This window comes from Excalfactoria chinensis, chromosome 7 (assembly GCF_039878825.1).
Source record: "Excalfactoria chinensis isolate bCotChi1 chromosome 7, bCotChi1.hap2, whole genome shotgun sequence".
Taxonomy (NCBI): Eukaryota; Metazoa; Chordata; class Aves; order Galliformes; family Phasianidae; genus Excalfactoria; species Excalfactoria chinensis.
In genome coordinates, this window is record NC_092831.1 from 19,516,855 (window position 1) to 19,535,026 (window position 18,172).

Below are 18,172 nucleotides of genomic sequence, written 5' to 3' on the forward strand. Positions count from 1 at the left end.
CCTTTCCGCGCCCGCGCAGCGCTTCGCGTCCTGTCCGAGCAGCCGCGCTCTGGCTCCTGCCGCGCGCATGCGGACGGGCTGCTGCTACCGGCGGGGCAGCCGCGGCTTTGTGGGGCTGCGGTGTTCTCGACCGCTGCTCCGCGCGAAGCCGCGCAGGGCTGAGTGGGGCTCCGGTGCCACCTCTGCAGCCCCTGCCGCTATGGGCGTCCGCTGCTGTGTTTTCTCATAGCAAAAGAGATCTGCGTGCTCCAACACCCGGGAGTGAGGGATGCGTTTGGGCACCGAGGGGGGACCGTCCCCTGCCCCGCGTCCCCGGGCAGGGATCGCTGCTCCCGAGGGGGCCGTGCTGGGCCGTGCTGTCACGGTCCCCGGGACTCAGGCGAGGGCCGGGCTGTGTCCCCGCCGTGTCCCCGCGGACATCGAGGTGCCTTGTGAGGGGCAAGGGCGACTTCTGAAACAAAGAGAGAGACGGAAGTGGGGCTGGGTTGGGGTGCGGGCTGCAACGGGGAAGGGGCCTGAGATGGCTGTTATTGAACCACAGCGCTGTAGTCAGTTCACACCAGACGGTCACACGTGGCTCCGACAGGCCCGTCTAGTATTTCACCTTAATTTTCCGTCTGCTCAGATCAGGGTGGACTCTGGCTCCCGGGGGTGTCTGCCCTCAAAAGCTGCTCCCGCTGGAGGAACCTCGGTGGACACCAGAGGACGGAGACGGTGCATCGCGGAGCACTGGGAGCGGGACCGTGCCACCCTTCCTGAGCAGCCTTCCTCCGTCCTGGAGCCCAACGGGCAGCGCCTTCCTCCCTTCCTCCCATTCCTTCCTTCCTTCCTCCATGCCCGGGTCCACGCTCGCTGCCCCTTTCGCCCAGCGGCCCCGCGCTGTTGCCCACGCACCCACCCGCCCTTCTTCCTCCCCCTCCCTGCCTCGCTAATGACGTCCACCGAGGGTGAAATGATGGAAAGTATATTCATGGGCATGATTTCCATTAAGTGTCAATTAACCTGGGGCCTCAGCCATGCGTGCACGGCGTCAAGGGTAAATGTGCATCTCATTTCCCAGCGCTCCACTCGCCCGCGAGGAAATGATCCGCAGGGCCCCGGCCCCACGAGCCGCCTCCTGATTCCTCCCCCCCCTTCCCATCCCCCCCGTCCCCCGGACGCTCTCCGGACGCCCCCTGCCCCGCACGCCGGGCGGCTGTTCCCTGTAGGCTCTCTCCGGCCGCGGCTGCGGGCCGGCCCCGGGCAGCGCGCCCGCGGTTATCGCGCGGATCTGCGCGGCCTCGCCCGCGCGGCGGGGGTTCGGCGGCTCCCGGCGGGGGGAGCGGGGGCGCCGCGGCCGGGGTGGATCCGGGCAGGGTTGGGCCGGGTTTTTTCTTGCCTGAGGAGCGGCACATGTAAACTGAAGCCAAAAGTCCCCCCTGAGCTCATGAGCGTGCGTGTGTGTGTGTGTGTGTGTGTGCGTGCGCGGGCTGCTGTGTGCCTAATAGGAAATAGTAAAAGCAGTGAGGCAGGTCATTTTGGGAGCGATTATATTCCAGCCCCGGTCACCGCGCACACGGAGAGCAGGAGAGGGGAGAGCACGGGGCGCGGCGGCGACGGCACCGGGACAGCAGCGGAGAGGCACGGGCGGCGGCACCGGGAGCAGCGCCCCGTGCCCGCTCCCCTCCAGCCGCTGCCCCCTCCCCGATGAGCTCCTACTTTGTCAACCCGCTCTACTCCAAGTACAAGGCGGCGGCGGCGGCGGCGGCGGCGGTGGCGGCGGGAGAGCCTCTGCCCGCCCCGTACTACGACTGTCACTTCGCGCCCGAGGTGAGCGGCCGCCACGCCGCCGCCGCCGCCGCTCTGCTCTACGGGACCGGCTTCCCTCAGCCCGGCGGGGCGGGGGGCGGCGGCGGCGCGGACTTTTACCATCCGGCCGGGGGGAGCCCCGCGGCCGCCTACCAGCCGCCTCCTCCTCCCCCCGCCGCGCCTCCGCCTCCTGCCCCCTGCAGCGGGGTTACCTGTCACGGGGAGCCCGCTAAATTTTACGGATACGATAACTTACAGAGACAGCAGATTTTTACGACACAGCAAGAGGCCGAGCTGGTACAATATCCTGACTGTAAATCGTCCAGTGCTAATATTGGCGAGGAACCAGACCACTTAAATCAGAGCTCGTCTCCTGCTCAAATGTTTCCCTGGATGAGACCGCAAGGTTGGATGCAGTCGACATTCGCTTCCATCTCACGTCTGAGTTCGAAACTTTCTTTTCCTCCTCCCGCTCCTCTCTCCCCGCTCCCTCCGTTCCTCCCCTCTGCGCCTCTCGCCGCGTTCCCGCACCGCTCTCGCTAACGGAACTGCGGGAGGACTGCGGGGGTGGGGGCTGGGGGGGGGGGCTGCTGAGCTCCCGGGGCACTGCCGCCTTAGGGGAGCGCGGGGCCGGGGGCGATCACCAGGTGCTGCCGTGCTCCCGCAAACTGCGGCGCCGGGGAGCCGCGCTTAACGCTGTGGCCGCACCTCTACGCACTCGCGCTGCTCTGCGCACCCCGCACCCCCTTTTTCTCCGCTCCCCTCGGAGGGCGGAGGGCCCCTGGCGCCGCGGACGCGTTGCTCCGAGCCTCCCCAACCCCCCGTGTTTTTGTTTCAAACAGCAGCGCCCGGGAGGAGGAGAGGGCGGCAGACGTACAGCCGCTTCCAGACGCTGGAGCTGGAGAAAGAGTTTCTCTTTAACCCCTATCTGACCAGGAAGAGACGAATCGAGGTGTCCCACGCCCTAGGACTCACCGAGCGGCAGGTAAAGATCTGGTTTCAGAACAGAAGGATGAAGTGGAAAAAAGAGAACAACAAGGACAAATTCCCCGCTTCCAAGCAGGAGGGAAAGGAAGGGGAGGCCAAAAAGGAAACACATGATCTGGAAGACGACAGAGCCGAAAGCCACACGAATTAAATTAATTTTGCCCTAAAAGCTTTTGTGAAGGGCCATCAGAAACGAGGAGCCCACGGCCGCCGCTCCGCGCCCGTCCCCGCAGTGTGCGTCCAGCGGGGCCGCGTCCCGCCCCATTCCGCACTGTGTTGGGTTCGGGTTTGGGTCTAACTGCATCCGGAGCGATCTCCAGATGTCCGCTCGTCTGCTCCTCCTGGAAATCTGATAGCGAGTTTGCAGCAATACATTTCTAATGATATATATATATATATACAGATACTATTTTTTTTTTACAATATTGAAAGACGGTGATTGCGACATACACTTCCTAATGATAAACGCCAGTAAGCGAGACATGTACCAATGCTTTATTAATCGAACAAGTGCACTTGTACTATTCTAATTCTTGTTATTTTCTAATCTCGAATAATTTAAATAAATTTAATAAATTTTGAAGAGCAAATCTTAGAAATATATAAAACTTTCTACTATTGAATTTTGATTTAAATAAACCAAAATTATTCAGATATAAAATCTATCGGTTTCCTGACATCCTTTCCGTAATCTCCTCCGGTAAACTCGGATTTCCGCATCTGCCCTCTCCTAGTGCATACGTGTGCAGGGGGATCTGGAAATTGCCAACACTTGAGACAAAACCTGAGGGGGCCCACAGCCCCTGCAAGATCCGCTGTCACGGGGACGCGGGGTGCCAGGACCCCCTGATCGAGCTTCCTCCGTGGGAGAGTCCCCGCTTCCAGGCGCTGGGACCCCGGCATGCGTGCCTGGGCCTCGCAGCTTTTGGCTTACATCCTCACCTAGGGGTTCCGCCGCCGCCCTCCCGTACGGTGCTCCCTGCTCTGCGGGTCCGTGAGAGTCGGGCCGGCTCCAGCCTCCCCCAGGGATTTTGGGCGAAGTGGCTCGTGGTCCCAAATTACGAATAAATACAAAAAAGGACGTTTCAGCAATAAATATTTCGTCACTGTTTCGGGGCATTTTTCCAAGCCATCAGTCAGGGTGGCGGGTTCAGCCCGTTTAGGGTCAGTTGGCGCACAATAACAAGCCTTACAAAAATTTCTGCGCATTTTTTCCCCCCTTCTCACGACTGCACTGAGCAATGTTCGCTAAAGGCCCCGCAGGACGCGGTGCGGTGAATGCGACCAACTCGACTCCCATTATGTGCCCCCGAAAGGAACGGTGCTGCCGTCGGAGCGGGGTCCCTTCGGCTCCGTCCTCCCGAAGCCGTTCGCGAAGGCCCCGAGATGTACAGGGGCCTCGTCCCGCTGACCCACGGTCGGGAGCGGCCCGGTAGGACGGGACAGTCATGCCGAAACCGGTCTCGGTGTGCGGGGTGGGTTCATGCAGCTTCCCCTCTGCTCCCAGCCGGCAGCCAGGCTCGGCTCAGCCTCTGCAAAGCTCCAGCTCCGGGGGGAGGCAGAACCGAGAGGAGCCATTGTTCTAGTTTATTTTAATCACGTAACTGGTTAAAGCTCGCAAACGCGTGGAAACTGCGGCAAAGCCGAAAAGGCACCATTTTGCTGCATGGATTTGCATGTACGCAGCGGTGTCCGGGTCACCCCGCACCAGGCCTCCTTCTGCCGCGGCCTCGGGAAACGCCGGCGGAGCCGTCACGGCCCGGCGGAGTATTTCCCGAGCCGATGTTCGTCCGGGAAAGAGCCGCTGCCGACGTTGTTTGTAATATCCAGACAAAGAGAATGAAATTAAAATATTCCTGACGAAGTTTCCGTTAACGTTGCCCTCTCAGGGCCGGCTGGGAAAGCAGCCACGCACGCAAACCAACGCCCCGGTGCGCACAGCGTTTGTAAAGGCCTCGTCCTAACGGGGAACTTCCATCTCTCTCTCTTTTTTTTTTTTAACTAACTAAATTAAAAAAAAAAAAAAAAAAAAAAAAAAAAAAGCCTTGTGTACTTATGAAGGTGTTTCCCGCCCGCAGCTGGAAGCTCAACCTCCCCTTCGCTTTCGTTTAGAGTCCTTCTCAGGAAAAGCGAAGCAAGGCAGCAGTTGCCCAATGTGCGCTCAGTGGCCGCGCAGCCGGGAGGAAACGCCGCACCGTGCGGGGAGAGGCCGGAGCTGCGCGGGGCCGCGGGAGGCAGCGGTGCCTCGGCCCACCGGGCGCCTCATCCGAGGGCGTATGATCCCCTGCAGCGGTGTGACACGGACCGCACGTCGTTAGCGAAGTTTGGGTTTTTTGTTAGCTTTGTTTTTATTTTCTTTCCCGGGAGGTCCGATCAACACGGAGGGTACAGACAGAGGGCTCTTGCTGTTCTCTGTACAGACATCGAGCGAGAGCCGCAGTTTTCATTCCCTGCATTCCGTGACACGGGGCAGCCGTAGCCCTTTCCGAGTGCTTTTCGAGCTCCCGGGTTCCACGAGACCCCGTGGGTGCTTCGCGCTGGGGCTCGACGGCACCGCGACCTGCGGGACCCCGAGCTGCGGGGCGGGGTGCGGCATCAGCTCGGCTCGGGCTGCCTTTAGGGCGCCGATGGTTTCGGCTTCAGTAGTGGGCGCTACAGGAAACACGTTTTCTTGTAGGGCCCGGCTGTGGGTAATGCGGTCCGAAGCCCCTTTCGTTAAGGCAAGGAGCAGACCCACGGGCACAGCGTGGAGGGGCTATTAAGCGGGGTTCCCCCACCCCGAATGCTGCTCAGCAATCCGGAGCTCCGCGCCCGAGGGGCCCCGACAGCCGCTCGGGGAGCACAGGCCGCGGGGGCAGAGAGTGAAAAACACAAGCACAGCGCGCAGGCGAAAGAAACATGGCGCTGGGAAGCAGTATGTGCAAAATCCGCAAGGAATTGCAGTAAATTCCTTTTTGTTTGAAGAAAATTTACAACTTGGTAATAGACCTTTTTATGACCTATTTGGGCTCGTCATTGGCTGCGGCTGGTCATGTGCAGGCAGCGAGCGCTTTCATGGCCTTTTCCTGATTTCCCTGGCGAATTTCCCCCTGCATTCTGCCTTCAGAGAGTCTCAGCCCCTCTTTTCCTAACCTTTGTCTGGCTGAGGTGTATGGCAGCCGCCGCGATGTTGGCGCGGCGCTCCCCGATCCCTGCCGCTTCCCGGCCCCGCGACGCCTCTCCTCCCGCGGCACTGCGCGGAGCCGCTCGCCGCTGCCCCCCGGATTGCTACGCGGGCACAAAATGGATTACAGCGATCGTCCCCGGCTCTTCGGCACGCGGGTTCTGCCGCCCACCGGTAAGCGTTCGGCTGATCCCAGCACTGCGCTCCCGCGGGCGGATCGCCGGTCCCGCGCAGTCACCTGTCCCTCGGAGCACCCGGCGCTGTGCGGGGCAACTGCGGGACCGTTAGCGCGGCCGTTATCGGGGCTGCCGTTGCGGCGGCTCTTGGTGCGATTAGCGTGGATAGAGACTGCCGCTCGGGGCGGCGCAGAAGAGGCTGCGGGTCGAGTCCCGGCCCCGCGCAGAGCGGCGGAAGGCTGAGGGTCGGGGCGCGGAGGAACCGCGCTTCTCCCGCTAAGTGCCCCTTCCCCGTGATTTTGTTTCTCCGCAGGCTGAAGCGCTGCGCCGTGTTCGCGTGCCGCGTTTTCCCGTAGCGGAAGGGCGCTCGTGCAACTTCACACCTAACAGGTGTCTGCGCGGCAGCGCCGTGGGCGGAAGGCGCGGGCGGCCCCGGAGAGCCGAGCCCCATCCTGCCCCGGCAGCCCCCGCCCGGCCCCTGATCCCGCAGCCGCGGGCGCGCCCGCCCCGCAGGGCACAGCGGGAGGCTCCGGGCCCGGCTGCTCCCGGCGGGGCAGAGAGGAAAGGAGAGGAGAGGAGAAACGGAGCCGCGGTCGTGCAGCCGGGTGGGAGTGCAGCGAGTGGGTAGCCCGGATGGCTAAATCGTGGGCGAGCACTCGATAAAAAGGGTTTGGTTTGAAATGTGCAGAGGAGATAGAACGATCACGCAGACGTTATCCACGTTGCTTGCATATGCGCGTAGATCCTATACCGCATTGCATATATACGGGTGTACAGACCCGGATCTACATTGCCTACGTGCGCGTATGTACTTGTCCGCATCTCTGTTTTTCTCTATAGAACATACTTGTAAATACATTCTTCCAGAATGCGTGTATCTATACTGTATATCTCCTCCACACTTTCAAAACACGCAATCGGAAGCCGCTGTTCTGCTTTGAGTGCTCCCGGCGTCGCTCGGGGACGGAAATGCACCGTGCCACTGCACTGTAGGAATTCACCACGTCGTCATTTCCCTCAAAAGCAGCCGCACATTTAGCGGCGGAGCAAAATGCCGCACTGAAACCGGGACCGGGGAGGGTGTGCGGGTGCGGGACTCATCCCTGTACGTGTTCGGAGTCCTTCTGTCAGCCACCCGGCGCCCGCAGCCCGCGGAGCCGTGCCGCCCCCGAGCTGGGACTGTTTGGGTGGAACCGTTTGCAGTTTTGAAACTCTCTGGGAAACTTGGAAAGTGCGCTGTGTTGCGTTAGGTTTGGCTCTCAGAGCCCCTCCTGGCCGGCACCGTAATTATAGATGCTTCGTAATAAATCTCGGCCAGTTTTGGAAATTCTCGTCCTTGAGGTGTTTTCACATGATTCGCAGCCTGCGGGCAAATAAGACAACAAACGCAGGATGTTCGAACGGGTTCTGCTGCGCGTATGTCCGTATGCTGACACACACAGAGACACAGATGCATTTACGATCCCACTGCTGTATGTGGGAGGTCAGCATTTTTTCCTCCTAAACGGCTCCTTCCTTCCTTCCTTCCTCTCTTTTCTCCTTTTTTTTTTTTTTCTTTTATTCATTTCATTAACGTTAGCGCACACACACCTACGAGTATTTCCTTAAACATACCTCTGTGTCACCTTTCACAACAAACTCTTCCTGCACGCCTGTATGTACACACAGCACCTATGAGGACCGCGCGGTTATGCACGTTTCTGTACCTACAGAGCGCCTGCAGCCGTGTGGCTGTTGGTGCGTTGAGATGTGTGCAATTCCGATTTCACAGCCAGAATTCTCACACCTGCTTCATTTTCCGACGTGTGTAACAGAATTTATGAGCCATCAAAAAGAAGGAAAAACAAAACAAAAAAAACCAAACCCCAAACCAGTCGATCTCTAACCTATGCTTTACTGACGTAAGAGCAATAAAAAAAAATAACAACAAAATATGACCTCCAGGAAATGGCAGCGGGTTCTGCAGGTACAGCCGGCAGCTGCACCATGGGGCTCCGCCAAGGCCGGGCCGGGACTCGCTTCGCTGCCCGGGGCGGAGCTCGGGGCCCCGAAACTTGGGGGACTCGGAATGAGGGCAAATGCGACCCGCGGTCTCAGATTGATCAAAGCAATGCGCTTTGGGTTTGTGCTCCTAAACTCCGCTAATGCCACCGATTGGCTTATTTCCTGATAATATTTCGCTTTTCCCAAACAGGTCTATTTCTCGCGAGGTATTTTGTGGGCGATGGGGTTAGAAAAAAAATCGGAACAAAGACAGTATTTCACCAACGGGTTGGCAGGCAGCTGTTAAAGGTATTTACGGCTCTACTGCAGTGCGGCACTCAATGCTGTGTGGTGCGGGGGAACAAACAGGAAGCGGGAGGCAGAGATGAGGCACAATAAAGAGGCAGCGAGAGCGGGGCCGGGCCGGGCGCGGAGGAAATGTCCCTGGCAGAGAGAGGGGCAATAAAAGGGTATTCAGGAGCAGAGGGGCTGCGCGCAGCACGGAAACTCCCCGGATGCCTTTGGGGGAGGGGTCCCAGGGCTTGTGGGGGCAGCTCTAGTGCCTCCGTACTGTGCCACGCCGGTCGCCCCCCGCGGCGGACCCGCGGAGGTGCTTCTAGGCGTGCCCAGAAGGGGTTTGCGGAGCCCCCCGAGAGCCCGGCCACGTGGCTGCGGAGCTGCTGTCGAGGCCCGGCCGCGGACGGGTTCGCGGGGACGCTCCGGAGCCCCCCGGCCCCGACGGCGCGGACCGGGGGCACCTGCCCTCCCTTGGGGCCGCCGGCCTGAGCTCGCTGCGGCCGCCGGGGGCGCGGCGGGGCCCGTCACCGCCACCAGCCATTTTTGTGTCCCACGGCCTCTTCCAGGAGAAGGCGCTGTAGGACAAGCCTGGCTGCGATCCCTGCCCGGGAGAGGGGCCCGCCGCCTGCCCCGAGCCCCGGGCCCGGGCCCCGGCCCCGGCCCACGCCCACGGAAGAGACCACTGGAGGGCGGGGGGCATCGCTCGACCCTCTGCTACTTTCCTAGGGAGGCCCCGGAGCCCTACCCCCGTCAGCTGTCCTCGTGGCTCCACCGCCGACCCTCCCGCCCATCCTGAGTCCCGCGTACCCCCCTCCTCTCATACGGGCAGCGCTAAGGGGCCGGAGCAGAGAGCCCGCTGATGTCGGCCTTCTCGCCTCCTTCCCTGCCTCTTTGGCTCCGCGCCCCCGCCCCACGCACTCCGGTGCCTCTCGGCTTTCCCTGCCTCCGCCTCATTTTGCTGTGCCCGGGCATGACCCTGGTCGCCCCCGGGGCCGTTCCTGCCAGAGCCGCGAGCTCCCATGGCCCCGGCTCCCCTCTCCCCGCCCCATGTCCTCCGCCCCGCGGACCCACGGTGCCGCCGCCGCTGTTCCCGTTTGATGTAGGGGCGCGGCTCGCTACCGCCCTGCCCGCTCCCGGGGCTCCGCTGCCACTGGGGCCGCCCCGGGCCTCTGCGTGCCCACATCCTGCACGGAGAATGGGCGGTAAGTCGGAACAGCGATAAAAGCACAGAGCGATAATGTGTTGGACGCTATCAAGGCGCTCAGCTGTTGTTCAAAGCGAGAGTCGGAGCCTGTCATTTTGTGGCGGTGCGATCCTGGGGGCAGGATGCTGTCTTAGTGTCTGGCACGGAGCAGCAAGGGCGACGGTGTTTGACCCTTGCGATTCAATTTCCCCAACCCTTTTATCGCAACTGTTGCCAGAGGGAAAGCAATTATTATGGGGTTTCTTCATTCCACACTTTATCCGTCTCCAGATCATCAGCCCCGAAAATGGGAGCTGCCATACAAGCCCGGGGAAGGAACTGGCCAGGGCTTCAAAGTCAACTTTCACATCTGCATTTTAGAATAGGAAATGTGAAAATCCTCATTTCCCTGTCAGCATCTCATGGCTACTATTATTCAATTACAGAACAACTTACGTCGTGCCTAGATCACAGGGAGCTGCCTCCCTCCCACCTAGCACTCGGATCCCACAGTCCTTTCCCATCCCCGCACATCTCAGACACATCTGCCCTTAGCCCACGCCCTCCCCATCTTCCAGAGACTGATGGTTCACCTCTCTCCCTGTTCTTCCCACCTCCACCTCACGAGCTCTGCCTGCCCTCGGGGGCTGCCAGGTTAGCAGCCACCTGCCCTCTCAGTGGGCAGGAAGAACAGACAGGGAGCCGGTGGGTGATGCCGAGTGGCTGAGGTATCAAACAAGAGTCGAACAAGCTAAGGAGTAGGGTGAGAAATTAGAGCCCGTTTTAGGTAAACTCAGACTTCACTGTCGGGGATTACTTCCCCAGCCGAGCGAGCGCAGCTCAGGGGAGACCCCGCCCCGGCGTTAGGCAGGTGCCGGCGGATGGTCCCCTCCGCGGGTCGGGCTGTGAGGAGCCGAGCCCCAGAGGCAGAGTCGGAGAGATGTATTGCTGTCCGCGGCCGTGTGTTGCCGGACCCCGACGGGGCGGACATGCCCCCTTGCCTCTGGAGAAGGACCACTCCCCCCCTGCAGCTCTTGGCATCTTCGGAGCTGTGATAGAAAACTACTGCCCGAGCTCTTTGTGCAGGAGTGGCCGTGTGACTCCAGGGACATTTGACTTCCTGTGCTTGGGCTCCTTGAAATTCTCATTTGTTAACTCACACCCTGCTCCCTTCACACCAGAGCTGTTTTATTGTTTTATAGCTCTCCTCAAACTTCCAGTCCTCAAAGATCTAATTGTGGCAGCCTTCACACTTCCCTCTCTCCCAAAGCCCGGTGCCCGCTGCTCCCAGCAGTTTGGTCGCTTGCAGACGTCCCTCAGTGCCTGTCGAGCCCGCAGCCGTGGCACAGCTCGAGAGGAATGAGTCAAAACCACTTTCCAGGGCCGTCTGAATGAAATGCCACAAACTCCCGGGGAGGGACGGACCCCCTCCCCGAGTTAACTCCGCGTTTTGTCCCGACACGCTCCTCTGTGCCTCCAGAGATGGCACTCAGAGAGGTGCACCGCCCCTAGCCTAAGGGATAAGGAACACACCCACCACCCTATGGGATGCTCCCCCCAAAGCCGCCGCGGAGCTGACCAGCCGCCCGCCCCCGCACCCGCTTACAGAACAGCCAGCGGACCTTTATTTAGCGAATAAAAGTTTAAAGCTGAAGGTTATTTATGGTTCCGCAGAGATAGGTCCTGAGTGGCTATTTAGGAGCACGTGATTCCAATAAACTTTGTTTTATGGCTTGAGAGTTGACAAGCCAAAATATAATTCCCACCATAAATTAGTTTAAGAGCATACAAGTGCAGATGCTTTCGTTCCTGGAAGCAGTAATCGGGGAAGTGTTAGCAGGGATTCGTCTGCGGGAATGCGGCCGTGCGGGCAGCCCCGCTCCCCGGTGCCCCCGCTCCCCCCGGCCCCGCGCCGGGCGCGCAGTAAGTCGGCGTCAGCCTCCGGGCTGCGGTGCCTCCGCGCCTCCGGGCACCGCGGGCGGGGAGATGGGCCCCGGGCTCTGCCTGCGGGATCGGGCAGGTAGAACTGGGCCGGGAGGGGCTTTGGGCTCTCTGTGCCCCGGCCGAGGCTGGCGAACGTGGTGAAGATCTTCTTTGAAACTGGCCAGGAAAAAATAATAATTATATATACAAATATATATATATAGAGAGAGAGAGAGAGAGGCATAGTATTGTAATGTTTGGAGTCGAAGGGCTGATGCTGTTGCACTGGCCTCGCAGTGCTATCCGGAGTGCTCAGAGCTAAAATATATATGTATATATATATATATATAAAACATAAAAACAATCATGGGAAGCGAGCTATCGATATCCGGACTGTTGCTTTGCTGTTGTACAACAGCTCCCACAAATATATCATAGAGATGCAACATTGGAGTTGCAAATCGGCTTACAGCAAAATAAGAAAACAAAACAAAACAGATACTGGCACTTTGCTTCTAAATATATAATGCTTTTCGGGAGCATGAGACCGAACGTGTGTTTTTGTCTTTAATGTTATATATGAACGCAGTTCTTTAAGGACTGAAGGAAAGTTCGGGTCAGACCCATCCTTCTATAACGCAAACAAAGACGCGTGGCTCGAGTTTACTGTTGGATTATTGTGTGATCTTAAAGGGAAACGGGCTTAGAGCGGTCCGAGATTCGTTGCCACAGGACTGTCGTTCTGCCGCTCTTAGCATGGATGTGGTGCTGCTCTGCACACTGTGCCATCTCCTGAGCGATGTTTTAGCGAAGGTGATCTGAATATTTCATTTGTAAGTGACTGAAACGCCACAAAACGACAAGGAAAAAAAAAAAGAAAAAAAAAAAAAAAAAGGCCTTTGTTATTCTTTTATTTTTTCCTTGCCACCAGTGAAAGAGGGAGGTCTGACTTTCCATCCCTTTAGTAATTATCTGCTATAAAATCTGGACTATGACTCTAAAAGGTGAACGCTCACACCGCAGATCGGGAGGGCACGTGTCCGAGGGATGCCCGGGTGCCGCACGGTCCCCGCTCAGAAGGGGCTCCCATCCCACCCGCCCACCCGCCCCAGCTCCGCGCTGCTCGCGGGATGCTGCCCGCTCCTCTGCCTCCATCCATCACTCGCGTTCTGTAACAGTTCTCCAGAAATACCACCCGCGTGTGGAATACGGCAGTAACAAACGTTTGTATTGCAACAGGTCCGGCACCATGGAAGGGCACCAGCGGTAAGTGACCTCTTATTTCTCGCAAAATCTGAGTGCTTTGAAAGCACCGCTTCTCCCTCTCTGAGGGGAGCAATTAGAAGCGCCGTATCCCTGCTGCACGTCGCTGTCACCAACCAACCAAAGCTGTGTCAGCGCGTTAAGGCTTTGGGGACCGTTTTGTTGTGCCATGTAGCGGGCAGCCCTGGTTGAGGCAGAGGGGTTTATTATAGGGCTCGCAGGTGCCTGGCTGCTGCAGGGCGGCTCGGGGTGCTGCCCTCTGCTCTGGATGGCTCGGGCCGGAGCAGTGATTCTGCCTCTTTTGGAACAGCCCGGGTAGGAAGAGAGGTGACGGTGCCCGGGCCGGGCAGGCAATGCTGTGCTGTAGGGCCGGACAACAGCGTTGGGGAGAAGGGGGGGTGAGGGGGGGGACACGGGGGGAGGTGGGCACGGCGCGGAGGGGGCGGCTTTCTCCAGCTCTTTGCTGGTCCGTGCCAGTCCCGCGTGAAGCAGAGGATGAGAGCAGCGCAGTGTGCTGCAGGACACGCAGCGAGACGCTGCACGCGGCAGTGCTGCCTTTCGGGCTGGCTCTGCCTGGTTCCTCAGACGGCAGGGAAAGGCTGCGGTGTGTGAAGGTTCATTACGTGCGCCTTGCCCTCCCCACTCCGCAGGCTGTGCTCCGATGGGCGAGCGCGCAGGAGCGGAGCTCTGTTTGTTTGCATTTCTCCCCGTTTCCTCCCCTGCTCAATAACCTCTTTCACTACTTCTCGCCTGCTTCTCGTTCTCGTTCTTCCCTGTGTGGCGATATGGTTTTTCGAGCCCTTTAAGTGCGACATAAACAATCGCCCCGAGCGCTGCGTTTTTGGGTTAGTCCCATAGGTAATTCCCCGCTCGCACAGCCCCGCTCCACGGAGGTGCCCTTGGCGTTTTGTTTTAGGGCCGGCCCTCCATGTACGGATTACTCCTTTTCTGCTAACGTACATTTAGCATGATGATTATGAACCACAATACAAAAAGGCAGATAGATCAAAAGCCCTCTGTATGGGCAGTTGAACAGAAGGTGAATATATAACGCTTTTGTTCATCAATAACTCTTTGGCTTTGACCTGTCTGAGCAAGTCGTGCAATAAGGTGAAACTCAGGTCACAGCGTCTAACAAATATGAAAATGCGTAAGATGAGGCAGAGAGGGGGCTACAGCTCCCCGGCCCCTCAGCATCCCCCCCGGCTGCTTCTCTGCTCCCGGAGCTCGGAGCTGCCCCATGGGCGAGCTGGGGGGGGGGTTATGCTCCCTGCCCCTTCGGTCGGTGGTAAATAGAACCCCGGGGGGAACCCCTCCCCTCGGCGAGAGGAGGAGAAACCAGGAAGAGGCTCTGAAATAGTTGGGAGGAGGCTTAAATATGCCAGGAAAAAAAAGGAAAAAAGGAAAAAAGAAAAAAAAAATAAAAAAAAAAGAAAGAAAAAGTAAAGAGATAATGGGGACGTAGGATGGTTTCGAGGTGCACTTGCTGTGAGGATGATGCCACCGCAGCTGTTTCCAAACGGCATCCCCAGCTCAGGCAGCTGCGAGATGGAGCCCAGAGAGCAGAGCGGTGCTCATCGCTCGGGTGAACGCAGCAGCCCCAAATCCGCCCTCTGCAGCGCCTGGATGTGTCGCACCCCACCATTATCTGCCCTTATGTCGCCTGTTTCACATAGTGGAAGGAGAAGAGGTTGACCGCAGGACAGCAGCGAGGAGCTGGGTCAGGCACAATTCGTGAACTTTTGTACTCTAGTGTGCTGCTGTCGGCAAAGTAAAAATAATGAAACTTGGTGATGTGTTTGCAAATGATTTGGGATGACCTCTCGCCCTGCCCTTCACCATAAACGCTACGCGGGAGAACCTGGGAGGGTGCGAGCTGCGGCTCCCGCGGGATAATGGAGCGCATAGAGCAGCAGAATGGCACCAAGGTAAACGTGGCAGCCCCTCGCTCCCCGGACCCGCTCACCCCAGCTCTACCCTCGTCTTTTCCACCCATCGCTGTCTCTGCTGTCGGCTGTTTTACTTCTGTTTCGATTTTTTTCCCCTTCTTTTCTCGAGTGGGAAAATTCTAACTAGATAGAATGCCTTCAAATTCGGATCAGGATAAATAGATGTACCCTTTATTTCCTGTGCGGTTTTAACTAGTAACATTCTAAATAGCGATTTTTTACTGGGAATGTCCGTTTTCTGTAGCAAGGACGAAAACGGCGAGCACTAAAGCCGCCAGCAGGTCTTGTGAGGATGTGTTAGCCGAAATTCGTCGCCATCAATTGGTGCAGAGTCGTAAAGCTCTATTTCGTCAATACTAACAGCCGTGAATCCTTCCCAAAATCCCACCTTCCCGCAAAGCCGTGTTTCTGAGCTCGGTCCCCACAGAATAGTTGGCATTCCTCAGAAGACAGTAAGGAATAAGGATTGCAGGGAGCTGCTGTAGGGTAGGTGAAAACAGAACGTTATTACGTTGTCTATATATACCCTGTAGAACCGAATTTGTGTGATATTCATATAGTCACAGATTCGATTCTAGGGGAATATATGGTCGATGCAAAAACTTCACCTTTCTGCAGACGGTCAGGGCTTTGGGCACTGACGGAACCAAAAGAACCAAAAGACATGTGCGTGCTGAACACGGAGAAATCCCCAAAGTTTTATCGCCTCTTTCCCATTAAGCAGATTTTAGAACGTCTCTGAGAATTGCCCTGGTCGTTCAGCCCTATCTCCCTCTGGCAGACTGTGGATTTAAACGACTGATCTCAGGAGATGTAAAAAAGAAAAAGGGGAAAAAAAAATCTGGAAAAAAAAAAAAAAAAAGAAAGAAAAAAAAAAAAGGAAAAAAAAAAGAGAAAAGAAAAAAAGAAGTCTGCCAATCAGTGAGCGAATCTTTAACAAAAGCCCCATAAATTAGCCCGATGTGCTGGGCGCTGCCAGAATTTCTCTGTCGTGTGTCCAAATCTCACCCAAATATTTACGACAGCGGTGAAAGCAGAGCTCGACTCACTGGGACGTATTTCCTTGTGCTCCAGGAAGGATGTTGATGAGCGAAGACTGAATTTCTCTCTTTAAACCCGTGATGTTTTTAACCCAATTAGAAGCCGTCTCAGTGCAATTGGCTGAACTTTAGCGGCCAAAAGTGGACAGTTTCTCGTTATCTGGATTCTTTCGTAGGCACACGAGCACAGATTTTGTATGTGAGTGTGCGAACGAGCGTGCGTGCCCACGTGTGCACACGTATGTGTTGAGGTCGCAAAGTGAATGAGAAGTTACTGATTGCCTAATTTTATTCAGCAGAACGAAATTCTGGTAACTTTTGGATGACCTCTGCGAGACAAAGACAGGACAGATCTATTGTACATCATATTGCCCTCTTCTTTGATGTCTTTTCTTTTCCTCGCCTCCTTATCGGTTCCCTCCCTTCACGTCCCGCTCCGACTCCTCGCTCCACGTCTCTCTCGAGATTTTATTCGTATCGAAGCCCGGCGGCCATCCCGCCCGGCGGATGGGGCGGGGGGGGGGTGTGGGGGGGAGGTGAGGGCTCTGCTCAGACAAAGGCTGCCCGCACCTGGGGGCAGGGAGGCGGCCGCACGATGGGAATGGCCCCGAAACTCCGGGATCGGCCCCGGAGGGCGAACCCCGCCGCGGAGGGGTCACTCAGCTCCGCGTATATTATTTAGTTAAATTCGTGGAAATTCTGAGGCGCACACAAATCCGGTGATCGGCTCCCCGCCTCCCCATTGGCCGGGCCGGTCACATGCACGCCTAACTTTATTCAGTTGACAGCAAGTAGGAGGGCTCTATGGAAGGAGAAAAAAAGACAACACGAGAAAAATTAGTATTTTCTACCTTCCGAAATTAATGGCCATGAGTTCGTATATGGTGAACTCTAAGTATGTGGATCCCAAATTTCCTCCTTGCGAGGAATATTTGCAGAGCAGCTACCTAGGCGAGCAGGGGGCCGAGTATTACGGGGCCTCGCAGGGCTCCGATTTCCAGCACCAGGGGCTCTACCCACGGTCAAACTACAGCGAGCAGCCCTTTGGCTGCGCCGGTGCCCAGGGCTCCGCCGTGCAGCCGCGGGGTCACGGACAGGAGCAGTCCGCCCCTCCGAGCCACTTCCCCGGCCAAGCCGAGCATTGTCCTCCGCCTCCAATGTCCAACTCCCGAGCCTGCGGCCAGCAGCCAGCCCTCAAAGCCCCCCACGGGTCAGCAGTTAAGCAGCCAGCAGTAGTTTATCCCTGGATGAAGAAAGTCCATGTTAACTCGGGTAAGGATCCTCTTCTTACTTTGCTCTTCTACCCCGCTCCCGCGTGTGTCCTCAGGGATGCTCGCTCGAGCCCTGGCGAGGCTTTAAGGCGAGGCGGCCAATTACACTCGTCATAAATTTTTATTGCCGAGGAAATAGGCCGTCGGCGTGAGGGGCTCTTCCGCGCAGGAACCGCGGTAGCAGCCGGCCCCGCGGAACGGCCGCGCCGGGCACAGCCGGAGCGCTCCTGGGGCCGCGTGGGAAGGCGAGGCGGAAAGTCCCCCTTCGGTCTATAAAGTTCTCCGTGTTTCTTTCCCAGTGAACCCCAATTACAGCGGAGGGGAACCTAAGCGCTCCCGAACAGCTTACACCAGGCAGCAAGTCCTAGAACTGGAAAAAGAATTTCATTTTAACAGGTACCTGACCCGGCGCCGCCGTATCGAGATAGCGCACACTTTGTGTCTCTCTGAGCGCCAGATCAAGATCTGGTTTCAGAACAGAAGAATGAAGTGGAAAAAAGACCACAAACTGCCCAACACTAAGGGCAGGTCTTCCTCCTCCGGTTCTAACCCCCACTTACAGACTGTTTCCAAGGACCATCAGACTGACTTGACAACTTTATAGAAGAGGTGAAATTTTCCATTTCATCCTTCGATTCTGACCAGTACTGTACATAAGTGACACTATCCAAGCAGAACCTGCGTGTAGCAGCCAAGGACTCGAGAAACTGCCATCTTTCCGTAAGGTACTGTGGTACAAAGGAGACTAAATGACGCTACTTGGGACTTTATTTTATTTGCCTCTCGCTAGCACAGAAAGAAAAGAAAAAAAAAAAAAAAAAAAAAAAAAAAAAAGAAAGAAAAAAAAAAAAGAAAAAAAAGCATCATACAGGCAGTAGGAATTGGGAAAATCTTAAACGAGACCTTCTGTCCATAAAAAGTAATAAATCATTGAAAATGAAACTGTCCTGTGTTTCAGTTTTGGATTTGAAAGTGAAGGTTTGAGGCTTTATTCTGGGATTTTTGCTTTTAGTCTTTTTATCCCACGCAGCGAGTGTGATGCTTTTGGGGCAAGTTGAGGACAGGAAATTTATGGCATAGTCCTTTATTTGAACACAAAGACTCGCGTTTGTGAACTTTTTGTGCTGCTTTACCTTCCTTGGTGTAATG

At 57.0% G+C, this 18,172-nt stretch overlaps 2 protein-coding genes across 3 annotated transcripts; both read left to right on the forward strand.

Moving 5' to 3' along the window:
• Positions 1-1,686: 1,686 nt before the first annotated feature.
• LOC140254725 (homeobox protein Hox-D8) lies at positions 1,687-3,096 on the forward strand. 2 transcript variants are annotated; one of them, XM_072341630.1, is made up of 2 exons: positions 1,687-2,194; positions 2,631-3,096. In XM_072341630.1, the coding sequence occupies exons 1-2, from the start codon at positions 1,687-1,689 to the stop codon at positions 2,924-2,926; spliced, it is 804 nt and encodes a 267-aa protein (XP_072197731.1). In that variant the 3' UTR covers positions 2,927-3,096. The 2 variants fall into 2 exon arrangements, with proteins under 2 accessions (XP_072197731.1, XP_072197732.1); XM_072341631.1 differs by having other exon boundaries at positions 2,634-3,096.
• Positions 3,097-16,606: 13,510 nt separating this feature from the next.
• On the forward strand, positions 16,607-17,627 carry HOXD4 (homeobox D4). Its single transcript, XM_072341632.1, has 2 exons — positions 16,607-17,024; positions 17,323-17,627. Exons 1-2 carry the CDS (start codon positions 16,616-16,618, stop codon positions 17,625-17,627), a joined length of 714 nt encoding a protein of 237 aa, XP_072197733.1. The 5' UTR covers positions 16,607-16,615.
• Positions 17,628-18,172: the final 545 nt, after the last annotated feature.

Bases quoted from the DNA above. Each gene is read 5' to 3' on its own strand.
- HOXD4 (XM_072341632.1), top strand. From the start codon at position 16,616: ATGGCCATGAGTTCGTATATGGTGAACTCTAAGTATGTGGATCCCAAA. The intron at 17,025-17,322 runs GTAAGGATCCTC...TTTCTTTCCCAG, and splicing joins GAAAGTCCATGTTAACTCGG to TGAACCCCAATTACAGCGGA.
- LOC140254725 (XM_072341630.1), top strand. From the start codon at position 1,687: ATGAGCTCCTACTTTGTCAACCCGCTCTACTCCAAGTACAAGGCGGCG. The intron at 2,195-2,630 runs GTTGGATGCAGT...TGTTTCAAACAG, and splicing joins TCCCTGGATGAGACCGCAAG to CAGCGCCCGGGAGGAGGAGA.